General features: G+C 50.5%; 2 protein-coding genes across 9 annotated transcripts in view; one reads left to right on the forward strand and one right to left on the reverse strand.

Moving 5' to 3' along the window:
* The window catches only part of LOC143368863 (cytosolic carboxypeptidase 1), a 36,272-nt gene that overhangs the window by 7,106 nt on the left and 1,929 nt on the right, over nt 1-27,237 (forward strand). For 4 of the 7 annotated variants that reach the window (XM_076812045.1, XM_076812043.1, XM_076812041.1 and 1 more), the window contains exons 3-15: nt 1,321-1,403; nt 2,430-2,568; nt 2,706-2,848; nt 2,922-3,066; nt 3,162-3,293; nt 3,364-3,507; nt 3,863-4,034; nt 5,120-5,186; nt 5,398-5,573; nt 5,692-6,304; nt 6,438-6,947; nt 7,050-7,228; nt 26,794-27,046. In XM_076812045.1, the coding sequence (XP_076668160.1) occupies nt 1,321-1,403; nt 2,430-2,568; nt 2,706-2,848; nt 2,922-3,066; nt 3,162-3,293; nt 3,364-3,507; nt 3,863-4,034; nt 5,120-5,186; nt 5,398-5,573; nt 5,692-6,304; nt 6,438-6,947; nt 7,050-7,228; nt 26,794-27,046 (2,756 nt within the window). The remainder of the gene's footprint in view (nt 1-1,320; nt 1,404-2,429; nt 2,569-2,705; nt 2,849-2,921; nt 3,067-3,161; nt 3,294-3,363; nt 3,508-3,862; nt 4,035-5,119; nt 5,187-5,397; nt 5,574-5,691; nt 6,305-6,437; nt 6,948-7,049; nt 7,229-26,793; nt 27,047-27,237) is intronic. The other 3 variants (XM_076812047.1, XM_076812046.1, XM_076812044.1) reach the window with 1 other exon arrangement.
* Nw (narrow) lies at nt 7,306-13,408 on the reverse strand. Of its 2 annotated transcripts, none has more exons than XM_076812077.1 (4): nt 13,194-13,408; nt 10,803-11,160; nt 10,127-10,282; nt 7,306-9,189 (listed from the first exon to the last, which is right to left on the reverse strand). In XM_076812077.1, exons 1-4 carry the CDS (start codon nt 13,237-13,239, stop codon nt 8,469-8,471), a joined length of 1,281 nt encoding a protein of 426 aa, XP_076668192.1. In that variant the 5' UTR covers nt 13,240-13,408; the 3' UTR covers nt 7,306-8,468. The 2 variants fall into 2 exon arrangements, with proteins under 2 accessions (XP_076668192.1, XP_076668193.1); XM_076812078.1 differs by having other exon boundaries at nt 9,050-9,189; nt 10,120-10,282.

Genomic DNA, 27,237 nt, shown 5'->3' on the forward strand with positions numbered 1-27,237 from the left:
GAGCTCGATCCGCTAAGCCGCTTTCGCGGCGACGGAGCAAACGCCTAGGAATATAGCGATCGTGTGGGGGATGAAACGTGGCAGCGATTAAACCGTTCCGCGGCGGGCGTTCGCGATACACGAGACGCGTTTAATCATGCCGCTGCATGCCACCGAGCTTATCTTTCGCTGGTAATCGGCACTGTATTTCGGCGGCGTGTAAATTTAGGCTGGATTTTATTTACGCCACGGCCAGTCACGGGGATCCACGGCCCGCTCGCGGTTCTCGTTAGAAACGACAAGATCTATCGGCGACGGATTATCATAGCGGTGTCATGGGCTGGCGAACAGGTGTGCGAACAGACGAGTACACTGGGTGCGACTCGTTATTTCCGAGAAGCCGGATCCCTTTGCTCGGTTACGTAAGGACTCTCGGTAACGCTGATAGATCGCTTGGACCCCGTCCAACGGGACAATACAACGTCAGACCCGGCCGAAGTGAATCGCGGTCGTGCCAATTTGATAAGGACTTTCTGTCACGCTGATCGATACTTCGGCGTGTCCGAAAGCCTGACGTCGATAAGGTGTCGTTGCACTGGCTCGTCGTTTCTGGCGCAACCCCGCGCCGCGATCAATGGGACCTTCTGCTTCAGTTAGAATTCCACGACAGAGTAAAAGGGAAGGATTGCTGCGGGGTACGATGTGGGATGCAATAATTGCTAGATCACGATCGTCGTCACGATTACCGAGGGTTGAAGGAACCGTAGCATCGTCTTCTGCTGCAGCAAGACGTTTCGTACCTTCTTCCTCAACTTTATGTCGCAGATCAGCTAGCACGAAGTATTCAAGCCTCCGCAGAATTACCCTCACGTGCTCGCACCCGTGCTCTGAAACCATTGCCCGTCGCTTTGACCGGGTATTTCGAGAGTCGTGTGCAATCGACCGCCCCTTGGGCCCAGTCTTCTTGGCATGAAGTGACAATGTCCAGTTTTTCGCGGGTAGTGCTCATGGCATTGGAGAGGATTGGCCTTGCGTCAAGTCTGAAACGTGGAGCTAAGCATTTTGCCAATGCACAGTGTGCCTGGTTGTCGCGTGGAGGAGCATTGTTACTCGCACCTGTTCGTGCGCAATTGTTTATTATGGCAGAGGCGTTGTAACGTTTGGCACTAGGCAGCCGCGTCAACCCTGCGAAGATTTACATCGCGGTTTCGTTGTCGGTTTAACGGGCTGCCTCGCTTGAACGAGTCAATAACAGATTTTGTCACGCCCCCGCTTAGCAGAGTTTCAAATGCAACGGCGGAGAATTGAAAGACACAAGAGGGTAACTTACGCATCTTTCAGATCGGCGGGTACGCGAGCGCACGCTGGACAAACTATGGCGGAAGAATTCAGGGGCGATGGAGATATTCATCGCGACGCTGGAGGTGGGTGGATTTTAATTAAACCGCTACTTCACCGCGATCCTTGTCACCCCCTTATCTCTGTGATCTGCCTCTGTCGCGGGGGTGTTAACGGCTCTTCTTCGGATCGTGACCGTAATTTTCGTGGGGCGTGACTGGAGCTTATAGTTTTTCCTGGCCCGACATCTAATCGACACTTTGCGGATCCAATTAAACGCGCGGATAACCACGCCAAGGATCAACCTGGTGCACGAAATAGCGTGGCTAGGTCGCATCAACGCTCGGGGACCCCATTGTCTATCTTGTCGACGGAGCTTCCCGCGGCATGCGAGGCTGGAAATCCGTTCGTTCCATTTTCTGATAAGTGGCGCACGCACGCAGCCCGCGATAATTATCCCAGCGGCAGTTTGATCGCGTCAACTGTTCCTCGATCCTTCCAGCAGGCTCGATTTTCAATAGCATTCTTGTTTGAGGATGTATCGGACGTACAATATTAGACAAAAGTATATGAAACTAGAAATACTTGAATATCTTCGTGTTACGCATAGTAAATCTAGATGCAAGGAACTCGAACGACAGTTGGAGTCTTATTTTTACTCCCAGAAAGGTATTTTTCACTGTACAAGTGCTTTCTCAAGCATTATTTGCTAAACTTTTGCCAGTGAAAATGCCCTGAATTCACAATTTTCTCGAGTTATATTAATTTATTTCTCTAAAACGGTTTAGTGAAAACAATTGAAACTTGGCAGATATTTTCATCTACCCGTATACTACGTGTGAAAAAAATTTGAAAACATTGGTACTATTTCTTCAACATTTTTTCAGCTGTTTTATCTGTAAAGGTCGTCTCTTTCCATAAGAGTGCGTGTAAGATCAGCGAGAATTAAAATCGTTATAACTCAGCAATCATTTAGAGAATTGGTTTGAAATTTTCGGAGCACGTCAGGGAGATTAGAAAGGACAATCTCACAAATTTTCATCGACTTGGTAGGATTTTGAAGGTAGGTCCAATACACCCTTAAATTATGCAACAGATTCTGCTTGTTACAGAACTGCAAGGACCACGTGATCGACTGCACTATCGCCGGCATACTGCACGAGTGCATATCACCCCGTGCCGTCAAGGGGAAGATCAAAGGGAACAAGAACAAAAGTGCCACAAGTAATAGCAATTTCTACCTAGCAACAAGTCAGTGTTTTTCTACTATTTACTGAGAAACCGAGTCGCATGTGTAGTTCGTAGAGCTCGCCGTTAGAGATCGTGCGATGTTTTACGAAGCAATTAGTTCGCAAGCGATCGAATCGATTATTTGTCATCCTTCGCAGGATCTAGCAGCCGAATGGCAGTGATGCAGCTGATCAACTTAGGAATCACGCAAGTCCTAGTTAAGCTTTTAATTAGCCTGCAACATGCGGACACCGTTTCGAGCGAAGTCCTCACGCAGGAGGCGCTTTGGATTTTGGGCCAAGTAGGATACCGCTAACCTGCCGATCTCGCGCCCTCCTCCAAAGTCCGACAGCACGTTTCTTTTTGAATTCTAGGTGGCCCAGAGGGACCAGAGGTTCGTGTCAAAGATGAAACAGTATAACTCCATAAAAGTGTTCCACACGCTGCTGAAGCAGCATTACAACAACAGCAAGACGTTACTACCCTTGCTGTTGGTCATCAAGTGTCTTGCCAGAAACTGTGAGTCTAAACGCGTCGCGCTCTCCGACTTTCTCGTCGCATCTACTTTTCTATCGTCCATTTCAATTCCATCGTCTTCTGCCTCTCGTCGCCAGCATTCTCTCTTCAAGTATTGGTGAAGGACGGGATCGCCAGCACTTTGGAGAAGACGTTCGTCTGCATCGGTTACACGCCCCACCTGAAACTCAGAACGCTGTTAGAGTGCTTCAAGTACCTGACAACGAGCAGTACGTACTATTATTATCGATAGTTGCGGAAAGAAGCTTCGAATTCTAACGGAACACACCTCGCTCCCAGAGCTCTGCTGCACGAAATTCGTCAAGGCGGGGCTGACGCATCTGCTGATGCGAATCTTCGAGAGATGGGAACGATTCGACGGGCCAATGAGACTGAAAATCTGCAACTACGCCCTGGTCACGTTGCAGCACCTCTGCGTTATAAGTGAGTTCGTTGGCGTCGACCTTTGAGCGCTGGGAATCACGATAATATCCGGTCGGAAGTCGATTCTGTAGGGTATAGAACGTACGCCTATGTACGACGGCTTAAGGTGATTCCCCTGTGCACGTCAGGTATCCGCGTATCGATTCGAACTCCCCTGGTAGTTCCCTAAAGCGTGTTTCTATTACTCTGGGGGAAGCTGTTCCCTTCCATCTAATTCCCTCTACTGTGCACGTCCCACGATCGCGTGGGCTCGCGAATCATTCGAATGAAATTCGCGAAACATCGGACATGCAAATTTATGCCTCCACTGTCCTCTGCGCGATGGCATCACTACGCGTCTCTTTGCCCGTTTCAGAAGCTGGGAAGAAGGCTATCAAGTCGAACAATGGCCTGCAACTGCTGTACCGGTTCTGCAGCAACTGCCCCGAGGATAAAGCCTACGACTGTCTGCTGTCGCGTATATGTGGGATAATCAATCAATGTCTGGAGAAGAAGGAGCTGCCGGTGCCCGAAATGTCCCCGGCAAGGTGAACGAAACTTTCAAGGCCGCTTCGATTCGATCGGCTCCCGAAGCTTCGATCGATCTTCGCAACGGTAGTTGATCCGCGACCTGGCCTAACGGGCCACCTATTCCAGGTTGTTAAGGGGGTATACCCGTTTGAACCCTCGGAAAATGTATACATTTTGTGGATTTTTTTACAAGTCAACGGTTTGATGCAGATTTCCCGTTTTTTAACTATGTTTACATAGTATTATGAACTACTTATAAAAAAAGTTTCAGTTAAAAAACTATTGTTTTTCGGAAGTTACGGATACATGTCCGAAAGTCTCTCGATTTTAGACGGCTAAACGGTGGCCCTAAAAACTCGCGCTACGTTCAACCAATTTACTTCAAATTTTGCATGCAGAATCATAATAAGATTCCGCATCGTCCAACGAAGGCGATTTTGAAAATTTTGAAAAATAAAGAAATGCTGAGAGATCAAAGGTAAAGTTAAATTTTTCTAAGAGAAAAATCCACCTTTTTCCTTTATAAATAATAAACGGGGAATCGAAATAAAAAAAGCCTTCGTTGGACGATGCGGAATCTTATTATGATTCTGCATGCAAAATTTGAAGTAAATTGGTTGAACGTAGCGCGAGTTTTTAGGGCCACCGTTTAGCCGTCTAAAATCCAGAGACTTTCGGACATGTATCCGTAACTTCCGAAAAACAATAGTTTTTTAACTGAAACTTTTTTTATAAGTAGTTCATAATACTATGTAAACATAGTTAAAAAACGGGAAATCTGCATCAAACCGTTGATTTGTAAAAAAATCCACAAAATGTATACATTTTCCGAGGGTTCAAACGGGTATACCCCCTTAAGATGCAACAGCGAACAGAGAACATAGTCCAACTTCTTTGACGAGTTGAAATTTATACGAACGCCGGGGAACCGTCCAGTTCCTCGGGATGCCAAGTCTTTAATCATACATTTAAAGTGTGTCGAAAGCGTTCTCTGGGACCACTTGCGTAACGCCCTGGTCCGCGTACAGTTGTTGCAGCAAATTAAGTAGCGCGGCGTAAACAAATGAACGGTATTGCAAATCCTCGTGGAATCTTTTCGCAGATTCGTGCTACCTGAGACGAACGTCAGGCCGAGCAGCGCTGAGAGTGGCAGCGACATCGACAGCCAGGTGCGTATTTTTGTCGAGCAGGGTGATGTAACGGATGAGACGTAACTCTCGAAACGTTACGCAGCCGTCCGGTAATGGACGGCTGTGTGGAGATGCGGGAGATATATTTTTTTCTGTTATGAAAACGTCCACGGGTACGTTGGTGCAGATGGGCACGCTGACGAGGCTACTTTGATCGATTTAATTTGAGATAAATGGTGCTTTCACGTAGGCGAACAGCGTTGTGTCACTTGGAAGGCTGTACAGCGATCTTGATTCCGGGGACGAGGAAGAGAGCCAGAATTCAAGGACGAACGAGATAACGATGCCGGCGACCGACGAGGTGGAGGAGAGCAAATTCTTCGCGGGTGTCTTCACGTCCCAGAGATCGGAGGAGGACCTCGTGGAGTACGTCAGCAATATTCTCAGCGTTGCATCATTAATTCTCCTTCGCTACCAGTCGCAATAACAAAGTAGATCACCTACTTTTCCCTCGGTAAAGCGTATTCGTCTTCTCGTTGGCCAGGTACAGTAGCTTCTTCAAGGAGATGGGCAGCGTGCAGTGGCTGCCCTGCCTTACCAATTCCTCCACGGAGAAGCTGAGCGACGAATCTGCAGAGAAGGACAAGTTCAACTCGCGTTACACGAAGACGGACAGGAGTAGAGTGTCCGCGAAGGACTCGGTGAAGGAAGGAACGATCAAGAGCCAAGCAGGAATCGGTGGCGCGCCGATCAAATTATTCGATAAGATCGCCTCGAGCGTGACGGATCAACAGGCGTACTGTGCGGTGGCGGGCAGAGTGAAAAGTATCATTGGCTTCGTAAAGGTCGCTTACCCCGATCTAGTTGGCGGCGACGGTCTTGGGAAGGACGAGCCTTTGAACAACAAGGACAGGAAGGTCTGTCGCTCGAAGCTCCTCACGTGCGTGGAACGCGGTCTCCATGGTGGTCCCTTCACGCAAAATGTGGTGTACGACCTGGATGCTCTGGCTTCCAACTATGCTCTGGGCGATCAAGTGTCGACCGACAGGGTCTTGTCCAACTGGGACGAGGGCAGGGTTGGGAAACGTAGCGTCGACGTGAAACACTTGCTCTTCGAGTCCAGGTTCGAGAGTGGAAACCTGAGGAAAGCCATGCAGGTACAGCTCTACGAGCGTTCCTGAGCTCTATGTCGCTTCGAACTTCAAATGCTCGAATCCTTTTTCATATACTCTCCTAGACTTTATCACGCGGCGAATCTGCATCGTTTCTTTCCAATCCGCTTCCTCGCAGGTAGGCCTGAGAGAGTACGATCTGATCCTGACGCCCGACGTGAACAGCGGCTCCAGGCACCAGTGGTTCTACTTCGAGGTGTCGAACATGGAGGCGCTCTTGACATACACGTTCAACATCGTCAACTGCGAGAAGGCGAACTCGCAGTTCAACTTCGGCATGAAGCCCATCCTCTTCAGCGTGACGGAGGCCCAGCTGGGCAGGCCAGGCTGGGTCAGGACCGGGGCCGACATCTGCTACTACCGGAATTGTTATCAACGACCGGGGAAGGGGAAGAATTACTTGACCACCTCGTTCACGGTCGCCTTCCCTCACGCGTACGACGTCTGCTACCTGGCCTACCATTTCCCGTACACGTACACTCAGATGATGGCCAACATCTGGAAGTGGACCAAGAGGGTCCCGCCCAACACTTACTTCCGAGTGGAAACGCTCTGCGAGACCCTGAACGGCAACGAGAATCCTCTACTGACCATCACGTCTTCGGAGTCCAAGACCAACCCCACGCAGGTGAGTTCTAAGATTTAAAAGGGTAAACGGGAGCCTTCGGAGCTGAAGGCAAGGAAGCTGGGGAAGTGATTTACGTTTTCTACGCGTATCTCTGTTTTCCAGAATCGTAAGGTGATATTCTTAACCTCGAGGGTTCACCCAGGCGAGAGCAATGCCTCCTGGGTGATGCACGGAACTCTGGAGGCGCTGTTGGACAACAGCACCTACGCCGCAAGCTTGCGCGACGATTATGTGTTCAAGATCGTGCCGATGCTGAACATCGAGGGGGTGGTGAACGGTTGGTGAGTAGCATTGTTACAAGCGGGTGGTTTCTTCTGTCGGTACGCTTCTTAAGGTGGCAGGAGACTGGACCCGGTGCTTTAAGAATGTATCCGTACCTTTATTAATATTCAATTACACAAGTTACACATTCGCGCCGTGTTTACGCAATGATATTCAAGATCCATGTGACGATGACTTATCGTAGCGGTTAAAGAATCGTTTAATGATGCCGATTGTCGTACGTCTGGATGACCGAAACGTTGCGACCCAAGCTTCGTTTCCCTCGACAACGCCATCCATCTAGCATTCGTCGAGCCTCGAGCCCTGCGCCGAGCTCATCCGATCGATCGATGGGATCGTTGGTCGACTCTCCTCGGCTCTTAAATCGAGATCACCAGGCACTGGGGCCAGGTCGATCGACTCCGAAACGTTTCATCTTGCAGACGTACGAGCCACGTAAACTAAGATGATTACTTGGATGCGTATGAAGAGTTCGTGGCGCTGGCGGACTCCCAACCCTACACCGATAATGATTCCTGTTAGCCTCGCTAATGATCGTGGTTCCTTCCTTTCCACCTTAATGCCTGAGATCCCACGCAGACGAGGCCCCGCGTTCGCGTCGCTTTGCCCGCGGGCTACGAAACGAACGGCGAGCCGACGACATACGCGTTCCGATAGAAGTGGGCTTGAAGAATGGATGAATCGAGCGCGGCTGATCGCGACTCTGAATGCGATGTGTCCGCCAGTGCCACTAGGTGATCGAACGATCGAATTTGATGGTCGAGTGAATGCCCTTGCGAGAACGACGTCGATGATCGTCGAGGAATCGTCGGCAGGGGAAAGCTGTTTCCTCCGAATTGGCAAGCTTCCATCCGGAGCCATGTCCTACCTCCACTTAAACAGAGCTTCTGATACTTTTTAATAAAATTTGGAAGTTCGAAGGGAACAGAAGTTTTCTTCTATCAATTTCCTTAATCGTCCACAAAGATTTCATAGCCTCCCCTCTGCCGACCAGGAGAAGTTCGACGATCGACCGCGACGAGAGAATGCGACGAGCACTACCGAGAATTCCGTAATTCGGAAGGAATGATGAGCGATGATAGCGCGAAAGAGCCCGCCCCGCGAGCTGGCGGCGGGCTCGGTCGCGCGGTGTGCCACGATATACACATAGTAACGTACATAATACATCTAGACTCTTCAAGAATCTCCCGCTGCTTAACTTATCGACGAATAACGCGACGATGCCTAAAGTATAAAGCGTTACTTGGACGGAGGATCTAATACTTTGCCGTTGGTGCGCACTTTGATGTTGTACCTGTAGGCCGGTTCCGCCTCTGGCAGGATCGTGCTGCTGTCGTCGTCCTGATCCTTCATCATCGACGACTCCTGTGCCTCTGGCTGGTCGTTTACGTAATAGTCCTGAACGCTGTCGTACGGCCCGACCGTGTGAGCGTCTTCCAGGCCGTTGTTAGGCGACTCTGTCTCTGCCTGTGCCTCGAGGTAGTCGGGCGACTCTCGGTGCTCGACTCTCATCTCGGTGGATGGTCGAAGTGACGAGCGATGGACCTGGCGAGTCTGCAGGCCCTCGAACGCGGTGTCCTTTCGGGCCTGCGGGGCTGGGCTGTCGGTGAACAGGCTCGCTATGTCGGGCAGATGGTCGGGCCTGGTGTTGTCCAGGTCAGCGTTCGCGGGCTCCTCATGGTCCTCGGTGACGACGGGCGAGGGCGTCGACGGTGCGATCGATCGCTGCTGGTTGTCAGACGCGGGAACGGCCGTGGTGATCAGCCTGCTGACGACCGGGTCCTCAGGTAATTTCTCGTCGACGGAGCTGTCTACCTCCTCGGGTGTTGCCTTCTCGTCGATGTTCTCGCTCTCTTCCTGATTCTCGTCGACGTTCTTCGTATCGTTACCTTCCTCGTTATCTTCGACCTGGTCGTCGCTGGCTGGCGCCGTGGTGGTTGTTATGTAGGGTCTGCGATTTCTGGAAATTCGTGGGGAACTTTCAGGGGGACCATTGTCGCGCTCGCTGCGGTGGTGAGAGCCATAGAACTGTCCGTTGCTTTGTTAGGGGGTAGATAAGATGGAGAATGGAAAGGTGGGGTGCTGAATCGTTGGGTGTTAATCGCTCGTGGCATTAGAAGCATTGCTGGTATAGAAAAAGTCTGGTGCCACTACTAGGATACACACTGCGGTAATTCGGAGCTAGGCATGGCGCGACTCAGCGGAAGGTTCCGCGCGAATCGAGTTCAGGGTTCGAGCCCAGTAGTGTTCACACTTTTCCATACCCGACCGTGCGTGTGGTGTGTCTGTGGGCGTTTGCGAGAAGCGAGAGAAGGCGTTATTAATTACAAGCTGCATTGTATTGTTGTATCTCATTCGCGTCGTATCGATGTCCCGGATAGTAAGCAATTAAGTTTCCTTTCCCAAGTACCATCTACTTTACATTCTTATTCAGACTATATTACTCATTAAAGCGTTACCATTCGTTTCATTAATTGACGCAATATGCACGGAGAAAAAAAACTTCCCACGGGTACTCTACTACTTCCTCTCACGCTGGCCTAATTAATTTCAGAGACAAAGAAGCCTCGTCCGCGATTACCATACCCCTAATGGATCGCTCCAGGCATCATTTACATACGAAAATGCCTCGACGATCCGTACAGTTCCTTAGAACTACAAAAATCTCTCCCACCCTCGTGCACGTATTGGCGAACATTGCCAATGAATTGCACACATTGTCACCGTGTGTTACCGAATTCTTTTTGTCCGTGCGCCGTCGAGATTCACCTGGGAACACGCTCGGATCCACCGATAGAGTCTATCCATCCTATTATGTATATTTCTCTCTTTCACTCTTTCTCTCTCTCGGCGGTTTCGTGTATTTTTTTTGTGACAAGTATTATCTCACCTCTTACCCCTGAGTCGCAGAGACTGGAATGCTGCCGTAGTTGTAGTAGTAGCATCTTGTCTGCTCGCAGATGAAGTCCTTAACCAGGGTACAGTCCTGCGCCTCCCAGGCTAACGTGGGCGCCACCATCGCCACGCATCCGTCCGCGCTACCGCTGTCGCCGCTGGAATTAAATGCGTTTCCGATTAGAATTCGAATCACCTGATACCAGGGACGTTTACCGATTCGGTGCACGCGTTTCCGGGTGGAGGCGCGCGAGGTACCATCGATAATAGTGGTTCGTGACCGCGAATCGCTTCCTGGGGGCTATTATCTCCTCGGGCAAGCTGGAGGACACTCAAACTTACGTCCCCCGTCATTGTCACGGGCCTCTCGGGCCTTTTAGTGTCTTTCGTCATCGGCTACCGGTTCTCAGGAAATTTTAAACCCCTCGCTATAGCCGCGGGAGTCGAGGGAAGGTGTGCGCTTCTGGAGAGAGGGTTGCAAGGAGTGAACTGGGTAGGAGGGGAAGAAATTCTTCATTCTATCAAAGCTGTTGGTGATCGTTCCTCAGTTTATGATCGCGGTGAGTTTCGAAGGTCCAGGGACATCGTTTCGGAGAGGATCCCATTTGATATTTCGAAATGGAAGGTCGAGCGAGGGAATTTATCGCGAACGAAGAGTTTATGGCTCGGATTCGTTACCTTTCACGCGCTACTCGTTGCGGTTCAGTGCCGGGTGGAACGTCAGCGGGTCTGTTGCCAGGTCGCCTCAGCATGTAGTCGAAGGTGGCGTTGAAGGGCAGGCCCGTGCTCATCCACAGGAACATGTCCGTGCCCAGCTTGTTGCCCGATGTCCAGAAGTCGTACTTCACGTAGCCGGCGTTCTTCAAGTACTGCGTCATCGTGTCGGCTTTTTCCTTTGTCTCGAAGGAGGCCAGTTGCAGGCCCAGGGAACGGCAGTACTGGTAGGCCAGGAAGTAGTTCAGTTCGGGGCTGTAGGGGTTCATCCTTGACACGAAGTACTGCACGCCGTCTAGCTGGATCGTCGTGATCCTTTGAGCTGTAAATTATAATCAATTGCTTGAGGCCAAGTCGCAGTTGCAGCGAGAGTAATAAAAATCGGGGCACCGAGTTCGAGCTCGGATAATTGCGCGATCGAGGCAACCCGAGTTGAACGCTTCTGTGCCTAAAAAATGTTCCCTCGCAGCGGAGTATGTAAATACACACTCGGGCGAGCTGAATTAAACAGTCTCCGAGCGAAGCGTTTATGCACGCTGCCCATTTTAATTATGTCACAAGTGTTCGGCTAAGTCAGCAGACAAATGCAGAAGGAAATGCCTTTCTTGCTCTCCTATTATCTCACCGGAGCACGTCTCTGCCGCGGACTTCCGACCGGGCCACAAATGGCAGGCCCCAGACGCGGGAAAAATCATCCGGTGAATTCTAATCTACCCGGTGTCCCATTTTAGTATCGCCGCGCGAACCGTTACGCCTGAGAGCGACTGTGAATATTCTCGTTCGTTAATTCACAGGCGCGAATTGCTAAATGGAAGAACGCGGCCCTCGATCCATTGAGATCTCTCAGCCTCGTTCCCATTGAATCTTCCGTTTTTTTTTTAACGACGCAGGCGTTATTCCCAGGCCAAGCTCTTTCCTGCTCCCTCGTTAATTGAGCCTCGTGGAATTCGTTGCGGCGATCGTGCTGGAAAATATGTTTACAGAGTTGCGCTCCGCGCGGCGTCCAGCTCGACATGTGCGCAGCCCTGGATCGTTCCCTAAAGCGACTTTAATTTACCTACGCTTGTGTACACTCCACCGACGCCCGCGGGTTTCGACCAGCTTCGCCAATGGGTCTGCGCATACTTTGCGACAAGCGTCGCGTTCGCACGACGCCCCGCGCGAGTTCGTTGAACTTGTACGGCTATTTGGTTAACTGTGCTTATGAATTATGACCCATTAGAGCATCGAACAGCCTTCGGTCGACGAGTCCCCCTATTACTTAGCTTCAGGCCTCTGTACACCGCGGAAACATGGCCACGAGCCTCGCCTAAAACCTACACGCGAGCCGGCGACTGGCCGATCTTCGGGACGTTCCCATGGAACCGAGGTCGTTAAACCTTCTGCTCAGATCCCTGTTAAGAAAAGGGACCGCGACGGGTAGTTCGCACGGCGGGATGCTCGCGCCGCGATGAAAATTTATGGACCGATTCCTCTTCGGCTGTTAAACGGAACCAGAGACATCGAGTGAAAAATAGTTGAGCGCCCCTCGGTGGGAAGATAAATGCGCACAATGCGCTTTGAGGAAGTCGCGGGAAGGAGCGAAGTCACGCTGAGAATTCACGGGGTGCATCTGGTGTAAAAGTGTTCTGGATCGCGGAGCCCGCGGCGCAGGTGGTGGTAAACGACCTGAAGACCTTGAGACGTCTGCCGCCAGTGTTCCTCGCGAAAGAAGACGCCTGGCTAGACGCTCTCAGCGGCGCGATTCGCTCGCGAGTTTATGCCACTCGCATCGCAATTAACGAGGCCCCGATGCCAGCGATCGGGCGGGCGTCGTTAAGCGAACAGGAGCTGGCAGTTGGGTACAAGATATCGACCGCTTCAACAAATTAAAAGGAGAGACGATAAAGCGAGATGATGTTGTTCGATAGGGAAACGTCTGCCGACGGACGTGGCGTGAATAATGGATTACGAAGGAAGCGATCTCGAAGTCGCGTGCGTGATCGGCGACCGCGCGCCTCCTCCTCGGACTTTGAATGCACCGGACGTCGGGGCCGGCGTTTAGCCGGGGGAAATAAAGCTACGACGAGTGGCCAGCGTCGGACAAAGGCAGCTCAGGAAACGTGGAAAGCATGGGTGCACGCGAGGTCGACCAAGGATCGCTGAAGAGACCCTCTGGGCCAGTATCCGTTTCGGCAAGCCTCCAAGGACACGCGCGATTCCTCTTAAGCTTCTTCATCGAGAGCAGTCGCTGGAATGACTCTCTAGATCGAACGATCGAAATCCAATTACGAAACGGGCCCCTTGTAAGTCGGCAATCGAGCTTTCCAAGCGATTACCGTGCCAATGATTTTCCGCGGCAGATCGTTTACTAACCTGAGGCGAGGGCCGCGACGGCCAGTAGCAGCAGGGCGATCTTCATGTTGCCGTTGCGCCGATTAATCGATCAAGCAGCCGTTTCCGTTTCCGACTCTCGGAATACACCGGATGTTAGTGTTAGGGTCGCGTTCTCGGACTGGCCTCGCGCTGCGCCGTGGGCCCCCTTAAGAGTCTTCTGCCCGGATCCCAGAGGAGGGGGTCGTTGAAGATGATTCACTGGCTAACCTAGAGCAGGACGAGCGTGCCCCACGAAGGGACCGGCGGGCACGAGCGGGACAGCGATACGTCGGCGGGGGATACGGACCGATCCGAAATGTAATCGACTTGGGCCGTGCAAAAAACCTGCAAGGTGACAAGGTCGCAAAAAAAAGGAGCTACAATAGACGTCGCTGGGGGGAGCAGCGGCCAGGGGCCTTAGGAGGCTACAGGGGGGGGGGGAAAGGGTGATGCAGTGCGTTCGTTGACACGGCTCCACCGCGCTGGAACTTTGCTCCCTGCGAACGTTTCGCGAATTTGTTCAGCGGAGTCCAGGTACACACGCCAGAGACGATATTCCTCAAGTATGGACAAGAGATTTGAGGAAAAGTTTCGCGTCAATCGTGGAGGACATCGGGTGTATTTGACGAACGGCGCGGGCGACGGTGGAAAGTCAGTTGGAGTCGGTTGATCTGAAAGTTTGCTGGATCAAGATCGAAGTGGTCGGTGCCAAGGTACCCGGCCGATTGAATCCCGAAGGGGGCATTGATTCTCGGCTCGTTCGACGAGCGGAGAAGGAATCTCGAGGCGGTTTACGACAGAGCGCCGGTGATCGTCCGTTGGCGAAACCGCGGCTGCACCGATCTATTTGGAGTGGCGGTGCGCGCTATTAATAACGTTCCCCTGTCATTTAGTTTGTTTTACCCTGGACATCGCGGCGTATGGAATTTCGCTTTGGCGTCCCTGCTCGCGGTCTTCATCGTCCTGAATGGAATTGTATCGTCGGCGTGGCGCAAAAAGACGCCGACCTCAAGGTAGACTTCATCGGCGAGCGTGCCTGCGAGCGCCGCATACCATCCCTCAAAATCTCTGTTCCCCATCGCAAACGATGTCGTCAGTTGGCAATTAACGACGTTATCGCCGAAGCTGTCGTTGCTGGATATAAATCGCGGCTTAAACTATCCGCCGGGAATCAATATCGCGGATTTTTTTCAGCCCCCGCGGGGTAGAATATCGGCCGGCCACGATGCACTCGGCACCCATTCTCTCCGGTGGCGTTCGACGTTGATTTATTCCGATTCGTTCGAGCAGCGTTTACGAATCATTTATTCCGGCCCGCGACACCGTGTCCAGGTCCCAGCGTCGTAAATTCCATCGGCCTGGCGTTAATTACTCAAAAGGAGCTGGCACGGCTGCACCGTCCAGAAGCATTACGTGGATCATACGCGCGCTCGATATATCGTGCGGTGGTCGAAGTGACGGTGGAATCTCCATGAAAGTCTGTACACTCTGGCTGGAGGTTTTGAACCGGTTCCCTTGTTAAGCCTTTGGCGCCGTCTATTCTTATTCCCCGGCGTTTTTCCGCGCTTAGCTTTTTCTCCCCCGGCATCGGCCGGCCCCCATTAACAGAGGTATCTCCGAGGGCCAGAAAAACGTATAATCATTGTACAATCGTTTAAATACATCCAGCCGATTTTTACCACTATTTAATGCTCGCCTGTATTCGATGGGATTCCATTTTATGCGTCCGCGGTATATACCGAGGGGGGAGAGGCGGGCGGGAGGGCGCTAATTATCCCAATCCCCCCTCGAGATTCGCTACGGTGGAGTAGCCATTACGATACCCCGCCGAGATACGCGAAATCTTCAGCCCCCGAAGAGCGATTCTCATCTTAATGCCTAGCCTCGATATTGGCACCTTTAATATGTACCGTGGAGCAGCGAGTCGGCCAGATGAGATTCCATCTTGGCGTTCTTCGTTGTGGGTCCACTCCGGGACGGTATCGACAGCGCGGGACGCAAAAAGGCTCGTGTCTCAAGGTAGGCTTCATTTCTGACCGCGTCTCTTCTCGCTCCAGAGATCACCTGCTCCTGGAATACGTCCAGCGGTCGACTTCTCTCCGCCGTTGAAACGATCCTGCGACTCGCCCCCCCCCCCTCCCCCGGTTACTTCGGTTACGATACGCAACCGGTACCCGGCCATCAGCCGCCTGCAAGCCGGGAGGAGAGGATCTCCTGGCTGATTCTTCTTCTCCTTCGTTCGGCTCGTGTCCGATCGATTCGAGATCCTGTAACATCGCCGGATCGGCCGATCATACACGACGCCTTATTTCTGTTACGCGGTGCGCCAGCAGCCGTTTGCAAAAAGGGCCTCGCGTGACATCCGAGACCCACCGCGGATCTCTCTCGATCGGTGCGCACGTATGTAACCTTCTCGACGTCGCCGGCACGAAAGCACCGCGGGTATCGCGGTCCCGAGGGATGCCATGCCGATTTCAACCCGGTCGCAACCACGTGGATATGTCCATATCGATCTATTTAAAGTACGATAACTCGGCGGGACGGGCTTGAGCGCGGCGCGGACGGTATTGCCGGGAGCCGTGGGCTCGTCTACGGCGACCGACGCCGCACAGTGGTCTAATTCGCCAAAAAGCTGGCCGAAATGCAATTTTCAAAGTATAAAACAGCGTTTTGCTACTATGGTGAATTTGTTATATACATTGCAACGTAACAAATACCGTTTGAAAAATTAAATACAGTAATCAGTTATTATTATATAAACCTTCAAAGTCGGCTTAATTTCTTGGTCCTCAATGTCTTGATATTTCTATCATTTTTAATGTATCGCAGAAAGTTTCATTGAAGGAATTTATTTGTGAAATGTTTTACCATTAAAATATGTGTTATAAACATTAACTTTGCATAGCAGCTGTCCAAAATATTTGTACATTTACCCGTGTATTTCCCTTCGCAATATATCGTACATTTTAGTCCTCCCTTAATAAAGAACGAGGAAAAAAGTAACGTTATACGCTTTTATACGCAAAGAGAAGAAATTCTTCGTTTCAAGTACACTGCCTAGAAGGATATGCAACTGAAAAATTTTGCTATAATTTGCTACCCTATAGGATATTTACATTTAAAGTGCTTAAGAGGGTCTTCTACAGTTATAGACAATTTTTTGCATTCTCCGGAATTTTTTTATAACGAAACTATGAAACTTCTTCCATTGACGTTTTTTTACATGTATTTGTTCACTTTTCAACAATACTTACAAATTTTTACAGTGAGAAATAATCAAAATTGGTGGCAGTACAGAGCCTTGTACGCAAAAGGGTGTACCAAAAGGATATTCTCATTGCTCTCATAAAATCTCAAGATCTACTTAACCGATTTCATTAAAATTTGGTGTGTATCTTCGATACACATGTTGCTATAGCCCGTACTAGAACGAAGTCAAGATTATTATTTTTTTCTACTTTTCTTTACTCTGGAAATGTTAACAAAAATTTCGAAAATTTATATTTCAACTTCAAAATACCACTTTTTCTACGAAAAAAATACGTGAGAGACAATATTTATGCAAGCGGTATTACATCCTCCATTATGAATTTTATATTTTCGATGACACATTTGACATCAGCGACCACGAAAACTCTGAAGTACTAGGTGTCTTAAATTTGATATTTTTTTCAGGTACTCGACCTAACCCAGACCACTATTTGTTTTCTTTTTGCAATTTTGACTTCAGATTCTGAATCAGCGACCTCGAAAACCCTTGTACACCAATTTTCGTACAAATCGGAAGATGTCTTCGTATTTTGGCCAGCTTTTTTTTATTAGACCACTGTGCGCCGTGCAACCCGATCGTAAATAGAAATGAGTAATTGAGCGAAGGAGCAACGAGTAACAGGAATTTATATAGAGGCTTTTAGTACGTCTGTCATTCCATTCCAGTTCTATCTTTAGTCTACTTTATGGGATCTCCGGGTTATTGGGCAGCCATATCGGCGCGTCCTTCCATTACGAGTACCACTGTTATGACGAGGTATCTATCCGGCATCGCGGTTGGAATTTCATACGGACGTTTCAGCTGAACGCTCGTCCCCCGACCGCGGATCTCAGCCGCGAATTTACTGCCAACTACGTGGTTCGTTAACAAACAGGGTCCCACTTATATGTTTCGAGCGCGGACGGGCAAAAAGACGATCGTGGCTCGAATCTAGTATGTTCCCGAGCCCCGTGGCTCGTTGCGTGGGTCACGTTTTGCTGGTACGTTGGCGCAGGTCAGTTTAGCAGGTCGGATTCTCTTCAGCGACGCGCATTCCCATGGGAATGCAGGCCGGAGCGCACTCGAGTGCACTTAGGTCCGGCAATGCCTACGGGGGTCTGTTCGTGGCCATATATCGGTGGGTGAAACGAAAGCAGAAGCTCGATCCTGGATAAACAAGCGATCCTCCACCACCTTCTTCTTCCTCTCCGTTCCTCCTTCTTCCCCCCGGCGTGGGCCTCTTCGCGCGGACGAGAGACGCTAGAAACAACTTCTCACAGCCGAGCCGAGGGACTTGGTCCTTTTTTTGCCAAAACAAAAGCAAAGAAATAGAGGCTCGAGCTGCGGGCAACGTTGCCTGCTGAACGAAGAAGAAGAAGAAGACGAAGAAGAAGACGAAGAAGAAGAGGAGGATAAGAAGGAGGCGCTGGCGGAGGAGGAGGCGAAGCAGGAGAGGAGAGGAGATGCTACAGGAGGATTCTCGAGGTCTATTTCAGGCCCCGCCAGCAATCGCTATGTAAGGCCCCCTGTTCTTTCTATCTTTCTCCCTACTCCCCGAGGAACAGTCCCTCTGTTCTTCCCCCACGTGATCCTCGTGCCTCTTCTTCCGACGGCTCTCTCGCTCGTCCGCTCCCCCGTGCACGGAACGGACTCTGTTTTAGCCCGCGAATAGCCTCCGCGTCCGAGACGATCGGAGGAGCCGTACCGCTCCGAAGGCTTCCACGCCGTTCGACTCTTCCATTTTGATACTTCTAGGACAGTGATCCTCATCGTCCTGTCTTCTCCGTTCGTCTCGATATCGAGATCGATGGATGCCTCCTCTCATGCCCATCCAACGATATCGCGTTTCCAACCCTCCCCGACCGGGTGGCGGTTCGTGTCCCGCAACGTCCGCGACGCACGGCTCGTCACCAGAATTACACCACACCGTGCTCTGCCCCATAGTCCTCCAACGATTTACGAACTCTAGGGCCTGGAAAAAGGAATATGATCCCGCGATTATTTATAGAACATCCTCGGCCCTGTCCCTTTCCTAGAGGCTCCAATTAAACGCGCGCAAAAGTAGTCGGGACGCTACGTAGTACAAAAGGGCCGAACGACCTTGCATACTTTTTCCTCCATCCATTCGTCGGGGCCATAATTCAGCTAGCATCGGGACAGTTCATCGGCTGCTTCTTCCTTTTGGACGGGCCCCTCGAACAGGGATTCTCAGGCGCTGCTCTTTGAAGGAGCTACTCGTTGACAGAAGAGGAAGACAGAAACCTGGACCGTCCAGAGGGTTGAGAGCACAACATTTCCCAGGGTTTCTTTCAGGCTGGGCCCATCGATTACACGTATACCCACGCCTTGTTATGCGCACGCTGTCCCGCGCCCGTATGGGTAGATGGTCCTCTTCCCTGGCGATTTAATGCGATTATACAATCCCCCTGGTTCCACCGAGGAAAGAGCAGAACCCAATGGCAAGGGACACGTAATCCACGACGCGTTCTCTAAATCATCGCCCGGCGTCGGGACCTCCGAGCCTTCGCCCTCCTCCCCGCCTGCTGGCTCCTCCGACGAGAGCACGCAACGCTGATGCAGGTGATCGCCGATAGAACGCAGAAATGGATGATAATAACAGCCGCGGCGGTGCAGGATCGTTAAATGCACCTCGCGCTGCCCACCGCTTTACTTGGGGCCCCCCTTGTTTCCTCGCCTCTGTTACCGTGCCCCAAGCCGGCGACGGCGTGACCTAGAACCTGAAACCGTGAACCTCTGCTTGCGGTTACAGGGTCGAAACGCGAGCCAGGCCGTTTTAATATTATAATTGAGGGAGGAGAGCTGCTTTGCGACTAGATTTATGGCCGACCGGCAACGCTAGCGCGGACGATCGTCCTTTTTCTGCCGGTCAGCAGGTCCCTTCGCCGGCCCGGGACTCCCCGTGATGGCTTTTGGCGCGATAAACAATTACCCATCGGTGGAAATCGTAAAGCCGATGGCTGGCTAGGCTGAGGATACGGGCAGAGCACCGCGAACGCCTGAATTAACATTCTCGGCTCATTACGGGGAATTCATTTATATTCGACGACTATGGCGCAGTGATTTACGTTATTAACGGTACGGAACGTCCGCGGGCTTCGAACAGTCGGGAGAGATCGAAGGCTCACGAACGTGTCGTGACACGTTCCGACGCCGTAGGGCCAACACTTTTTCCGTCGCGCGAGCACTCGTAGTTTTTTCTGACGCTCGACTGGCGTGCTTTATTTCGCAGGCAGGAACGTTGAATACAACTCATCAATAATCGCGGCTCGAGTCACGCGTTCGCAAGAGACTTTCTAGGTATTAGCAGCTATCAATTCGGCCCATCTTAGAGGCAGCCTGTCAAACATTCGTTTCGTTAGAAGTTCTTTAATGCCTTTTTCATCGTGTTTCGGGACCCAATTCCGCTCGGTTCGCCCCTCGGCGCTGCCTGTGTTATATAGTTTCTCGGTATCGCGCGGAGTTAGCCGGAAAGATTCCAGGGAACTATGCCCACGGCGCAGCCCCAGACGGCCAGGCCTCTAAATTAAATCTCGATTCGGATAGGCGCGAAATCTATTCCCCGGCTCGCGCGGGGACATTCGTTTACCAGCGGAATCTCAACTTAAATCTCGCGATTTATTTCGCCGCCTCCCTGCGAATGTTTCTCTCCGTTCAATCAGAGACATTGCACTGCCAGTTTACCGTCGAGGTAAATCTGTTTTCGACGACGGAGCGCGCATCACGTAGGCACAAAAAATCGCCGCTGGTCCCCCATCGACGCCTACGTAGCGATTTCCTGGTCGCTCGTCCTTGGAGTCTAACGTTTTCGAGTGAAAAAAAGCGCCGTTACTTATTCCTCTTTGCTGTGTCTGCTTTTTTCTCACATCGATATATGTAGACGAAGCTCGGTAGGACGAGCAGCCCGGTGAATGCAAAAAGGGGCAGATAGAAGAATACGGCGACCACGACACCGGAAACTCGGATGTATTCCGTAGGCAGGAGTGCGTCGAACTCGAGGAATCACACAAATCATTTTTTTTTCACACCATTTCCTGTCCGTTAAACGCCCCTTTCCTCCGTGACGGAGGCAATAGCCTGTCGAAATTGATTTACGATTCCTCCTTTCGCAGATCCATAAATTGTGATATCGTCGTTTGAATTTTCTGATAGCAGCATCTCGCCTGCCAGTGCCGTCGCGGGTTATGGAAACTTAAGGGGGGGTTGCGCTTTGTTGGGCCGAAAAATAGTTAGAGGAGAGCGGGGACAAACGTAACGGCGTCATGAATGTAACACATCTTCTCCCCACTCCCACAAATATTTCCAAAACGTTTGCTCTACACAGTTACATATGTATAGGGTCTCTTTTATTGTACTGACAAGGGAAGATCCCGAACCCGAAAATTCAAAAAATTCTAAAACTTTGTGGATATGTAGGGAATTTCCTCCTAATTACAACGCAATTTTTTTTTGCTACCCAAAATCACACTAACGGGGTGAAATTAACCCCTGAAGATTCGGCTATCTTTCGATTTTATTTTCTAACTCGCAATCTGTAAGATATAGAAAAGAAATTTCAAGACAAAAGTTACTTCTTTTAATTAGATCTATCAAATGGTAAAAGTTTTATCAATTGCTTAAACAATTAGAAAAAAGTTATAAACAAAAATATTAATGTTTTCTAAAATTCGTGGTTCCATGTGAAATCTGAACTGTGACACAAAAATTCAGAACAATAGTTCAAGATACAATAGAACAGCCTGCCAAACCTCAAATTAATTTGTCGAACCGTTTTCGTACAAAAAATTCACAAACAATTATCTATTTGTCGGCCCATCAAGGCGCAACCCCCCCTTAAATTATTCTCCGTCGAATTCCTGGCATGCCCTTGTTCCCGAGAAAGGGTCCGCGAGGAACCTTGCGCTAAGGGTTGCTTTGCCCACGAACGAGGCCTCGAAGGATGGGGTCGCAGGGTGGCAGAAGAATGAATCCGCTCGCTCTTTTCGCCGTCCGTAAAAAACGGCCCCGTTGAGGCCTTGGTTTCTTGGCGGAATGCAAATCGGGGACTGGTCACGAGTATTCTAATGCGCGGTTAGCCCTTTAGCCGGCCCACGGTCCAGAACGAATGTCATTCGGCCCTTCGTAGCTATCTGCTGACGCTATAAAGATAGTCCGCGTGCTCCCTGTTGCCGTGCTCCTATTGCCCCGCTAAACGACGCACGGAGTTTAAACCAGCTCCCGATAGCACAGCGAGGGGCATTCGAGATAACCGCGGGAGCTGCAAGAAGGTGCATCGGGGTAATTTGCACGTTTAAAAGACGATATATCGCGACAAAAGCGCCTGGCCACGGCTCCCGTGCATTCCTCTATTACAATGCTGCCACTTCGTTAAGTGTTTCGCGGAAACACGGCGTCGACATCGCTGCGGGAAAATTCTCCACGCTTCTCTCGGGAATATCCCGAGGACAGTACTCTAATATCTTCAGCGGATTCTCGTTGAAAGTTATGGGGACCATTAGGCGGCACGTCGGAGCGTTCTGGGGCCCGCGGAAAAATGCTTGAGCGCGATTCCGTGGCGTGCTCGATCGCATTGAGGCTCAGCTACGGGTCATATTTCAGTGGCGCGCAGGAAATAGATTTCTCGCTGGGCCCGCGGGCCCGCGAGAGGGGAAAAAAGGGGTTCACGGAGCGGTTACATGATCGAAGCCCTGGATAACCTCGAGGGAAATGCCGCGAGGCGAGAAGAGATGGAAGAAAAGATAAGCGGGCCGGGGGCCCGACGGGGGACGGTCGGTAGTAAAGTTCACGGAAGAAATGCGTGATACGTGGAAGACGACCGCGAAGAAATGACCGTTCCCAAGGTGCCAACCAGGATTTCGCTTTACGATTGGGACATTCCATGCGGACTCGGACAGATTTCGGAGTAAGTTTTCGTAGATTGCTGAAATTTTAATATGTTGTTGTCTTTAGTGATATTTAAACGCACCTCAAAGGATTTTTCAAAATTTTGTAAATTACGATTTTACGGCTGTTTGAAGTTCAGTGCTAACTTCTTTTCAATACATTATAGCTATGGAAGTAGTAAAGTTCCTAACCTTGTGTGGACTTGAAGGTCATAGTATACCATATGGTTGAATTTGTCTTGACAGTCGCTTTCATATTTCGCAATCAAATATATAGCATTCCATTTAAAAAACTAAAAGTCACCCTCGTTTCAAGGAAAATATTGCGAACACCAAAAATTCAGATACCGTATTATGTTGGATATAAAAAACAGTAAGAGTTTTCCTCCTTCAGTTTTTTTTCAAATACTTACCATTTTCGAGAATCCTGTATAAGAATATCAGGTATAGTACCGCGGTGCTGGGCGACGCAGCGTCAACTTTCGACAATTGTTACAGAGCCAATTTTAAAATGTCCATATTTTTGAAAAATTGTCCATCAAGGGAAAGGACAGAACTATATTCTCCTCTTTGTTTCAGATTTTTAAAATCGCGCCCGATGTTAAAAACCTGCATTTGTTTAAAATAATTGCACAAAAATGTTTCATTATTTTTTTTTAAACTGAAATAATTTTATCTTAAAACTTCAATGCCTTCTCTATAAGCATCGCAAAGCTCATCTCCATCCGTTTACTACTTCCATAGCGACAATGTATTGAAAAAAAAGTTAGCACTTAACTTCAAACCGCTGTAAAATCGTCATTTATCAAAATATTGAAAAATCCTTCGAGGTACGTTTAAATATAACTAAAGACTACGACACATTAAAATTTCAGCAATCTACGAAACATACTCCGAAATCTGTCCGAGTTCGCATGGAATGTCCCGATTGCAAGAACGATCCGCGGATTCTTCACCGCGTCCTGCTGCTCCCCCCGCCCTTCTCAGAAGCATCGCGGCGCGGACGTGTTTTCTTTGGGCCCGCGTAATCGCGACGGGGCCCGCGAAGATAAATGAGCCCGGGATAATTGAGCAAGAAACCGGCGAAAATTATGCGTAACGGGATTAACGATCCACCGAACGTTCACGTCGAATTCTCAGTCGGCCGGATCAATCTTCGAGGCCCCGCGTTGCGCGACTCCGAGCACCGTTAGTTCGTAAATAACGCTGACGTCGAACTGTACAACTATTCGATTCCGTCTAAATTTCAGGGCTCCGATCGCGCCGCCCGACAGGAACGGCGCTTTCGTTCGTCCCCGTCGATAGAACCTCCCCCTCGGGCCATTCCACGAACGTCCGAGGGTTCCGCGATCACCGGAGAATTCCACCGATTCGTGCGCCTTCTGTCTCCCCTTTTGCGCGACGATAATCGCCGGCTGTCGAGAAGTGAAACGGACAGTGCGCGCACTCGAAACCACTTTCGATGTATGTAATCCGCGGAGCCACGGCCGCATTCTGGCTGATCGGCGATGCGGCGCGGTAGCGTCGCGCCGCAGACGTCCCCCCGTGGCGAGGAGACAACAGGCGAGGCGACGAGGGAAAATGACAATGAAGCTCGGAGCGGTGGACGGTTGCGCGTGATTTACGGGGGATTAAATTATGACGATAAATCGCTCGATCGGGGCTCGTTAATCGTAATCCAACGAGCGGCCGAGTAATTCACGGGGATTTTTACGACGGCCTGGGACGCGAGCCGCGGCGGCGGTACCTTTGAAAATCTCGCGGAGCGAGTCCGCGAGACGAGCGGTCGGTTAAGTGTAATTTGTACAGGATCTCTCAAGAGGTGAGAGAAGTTCGCGGTCAAGGCTCCTCCGTTCAAGTCATTGACATCGCACGCTAGCACGGACAGACTGATGTTGCCCATTACATCGGCCGGCTAATAAAACGGCGACGAGCTTCTCTCTACAATCGCTTCATTGTCGTTGGCGAATACCCACGTCCGACGCCTTTTCGCCTTCCCTCCGCTGAAATATCGATATTTCCGAGCACCGTCGCCTACCTGCGCGTCTCTCACCCGACCGTGGAAACACGTTGCGTCTATAATGTTGGAAGATTACGAAATGATTAAGGGGAGGTTCCGGTCTAAAAGTCGATTTTCTTTTTATTTTATTTTTCGAATGCTCAATCTGTTGGGAATACGCGTTTAAAAGGATTTGTTGAAATTCGTAAAATTCCCCGAGTTATAGGCATTTGAGTAGCGGCGAATGCATGGGTAATACCCCGCCACTCGGCTCTCGCGTAAAATTTTAAACGCGTTTTTCTCGAAACAGTGGTCTCAAAACGGTGGGACCTGTATTTGCAAAAGTTATTATTCGATTCGACTGAAACTTTTTTACTTTGAAGAATATACTTCTGGCTAGGAGGGAAACTAGAGAAAAATACAAGAAATTGAAAATTTATAATTTTCAAAGGCGTTGAAAGGATGAAAACTATAGAGAAAAAGTGATTTCAAACTTCAAGTGTCGTTATTTTCTAAAAAAATTGTCATTTTTGTAATTTTTTCTGGTTTCCACCCTAGCCAGAGGTATATTCTCAAAAATAAAAAAAGTTTCAGTCGAATCGGATAATAACTTTTGGGGATAGAGGTCCCACCACTTGTCTTTAACGACTCCCCAGTGCCGTCTGCAATGATTAATTATAAAACAAAAAATATATTTCTATAACTTAAAACATCCTTAATACAATGCAAAAAGTCCCATTAAATTATACACAGTAGTTTTCCTTTAATTAATTCCTAAAGATCACCTATTTTTGGGGCTCTAGACCGGAACCTCCCCTTAAACGCAAATCTCGAGAATGTAGACCCGGCTGCGGTTGTCTCTCGACTGTCCTGAGCCATCCAGAGTACCCTCCGTCACCCTGGGCCCAGTGTCTTCGATCATCTATCAGCGCAACAATTGCCTGATGGCCCTCTCCTATCTCTCCGGCTTCTATCGCGAGACGTTCCTCGCGCAAGCAGCCGTACCGCGACTAACACAAGGCGAGGCCCGCCAATATCCTACAATAAGTTCAGTCGATCCCGTCGAATTCAAGCTGAACCGTAATCGCAATCGTCGTGAAAAGAGGGACGAAACTTTTTAACCTTGGTGGCTATAATGGGGCATCGATCGCCGCCCGAAATAGAGATAAAGATAACGGCACAGCGTTTCGTGGAAGGTTAGAGTTCCGGGAGCTGGCCGTGTTTAATGGCTCGCCAGCAAAACGCGGGGCCGTTCGTCAGTCCTGGCGATGATTTCATTTTAATACGCGTCCAGGCAAGTAGTGGCTCTCTCCGATGGTTTTTGTTTGTTTCCCCTCTGCGCCCGTCGAGCATCTTTCCGCCGGACGAAATCTATTATCCCCGATGACTCTTGTTTCTCGACGGTTTCTGCGAATGCCCGGCCACGGTGAACGTCCCCAGACGTGAGGGAACATTTCTGCGCGCACATCATCCCCAGGTGCATCGTCACCGGGCCGCCATTATTCTTATTATTCCCCGCCATCTGTGCCGGCGACGTCCAGATATCGATCGTTACGCCGCGCTATCTTGGACGTGTGACGCGCGTCTGGACTGCCTTAAACACCGGAAGCGATTACGAGGCGTCAAATTGCTAATGTTTGTGTTACGTGGCCCGATGCCTCGATCGGGTGGAACGATCGGCGATTCCTGCCCACGGGTACGCGTGTAACGATTGTTAATCCCCCCACGGCGATCGGTGCGAGCGACTTCTCGCTCTTCCGTGACCGGGGCGGTGCCTATTTTTATCGCAGCCAAGCTTCCTACATTATTTCTCTCTGCGCCGTAAGGAAAGCTACGATCGACGAGTCTGGACGTCGGAGTCTCCGATTGGATTTATCAGGGCGCGTACCGGACTTAAAAACGAGCAATTAGGGGATGTTCGAACGTCCCTGGCAAGATCAATAGACGCGCTTAGTATTCAGACAGCCGAGCGTCATGTACATCTTGAAACAATGTCAAGACGACAGGTAGAAGCGAAGTGGCTGCCCCGGGCATTGCCAGGGGTCCACGGTGCCCCACCATTAGCTATGCGCGACGCGGAGGCGTCACTTCCTCCGGGGCGGCTTCCGGCCGCCGGAAACGTCCTTCCAACCGCGGCTGAATCCTTAAATGAAGACGATCTCTGACGAGGCCTTTCTCCTTCTCGGCGCAACCTGGCTGCAACGTGCTGCACCGGCGCAGCGCCAACCGGCGGGCGATTCTAAAGCTGCGCTTCCGAGAAGTTCATTTCGCATTGTCCGTGGCCATAGGCAGCGTCTATCGAGGCACGCCTCGATATAAATAAGTACATAGGTACCCCCAAGTAAATTGCCATCGCGCGCCCGCTTCGAGCATCTTTTCTTTCTTGCCCCTCCCGTTCGCTGTTGCCGCGCGGAACGCACGGCTGACGAGTTTATTTTCAACCGATTACAGTAATCGATACGGCTTAACGAACGAGGATCTGAACAGGCGGTGGAGCAACCCGAACCAGGTGCTCCATCCGGTCATCTACCACACGAAGGGCCTGATGGAGTATTGCACGAGGGTGCTGCAGAGACCTCCCCACGTTTTCGTCGACTATCACGGCCATTCACGGAGGAAGAACGTGTTTCTCTTTGGTTGCTCAAGGTCGGGTTCTTGGAGCGCCGCGGACAGGGCGAAACCGGACCAGCCGGTGCAGTATTTGGTAAGGGACGGACGTGGATCGCGGCCGGGGATTATTTTTAGATCGTGTAACGCGTTACCGCGCTACCCTCGGATGGGTGCGTCGCCGCGAACGGTAATCTAGCGCGATCTAGCCGGGCCCGATCCAGGTTCGAGCGGTTCTCGGAGGTTGGCATCCTCGCGGGATCGTCCGGGATCGTGTAATTTACATGG

Source organism: Andrena cerasifolii, chromosome 5, assembly GCF_050908995.1.
Source record: "Andrena cerasifolii isolate SP2316 chromosome 5, iyAndCera1_principal, whole genome shotgun sequence".
Taxonomy (NCBI): domain Eukaryota; kingdom Metazoa; phylum Arthropoda; class Insecta; order Hymenoptera; family Andrenidae; genus Andrena; species Andrena cerasifolii.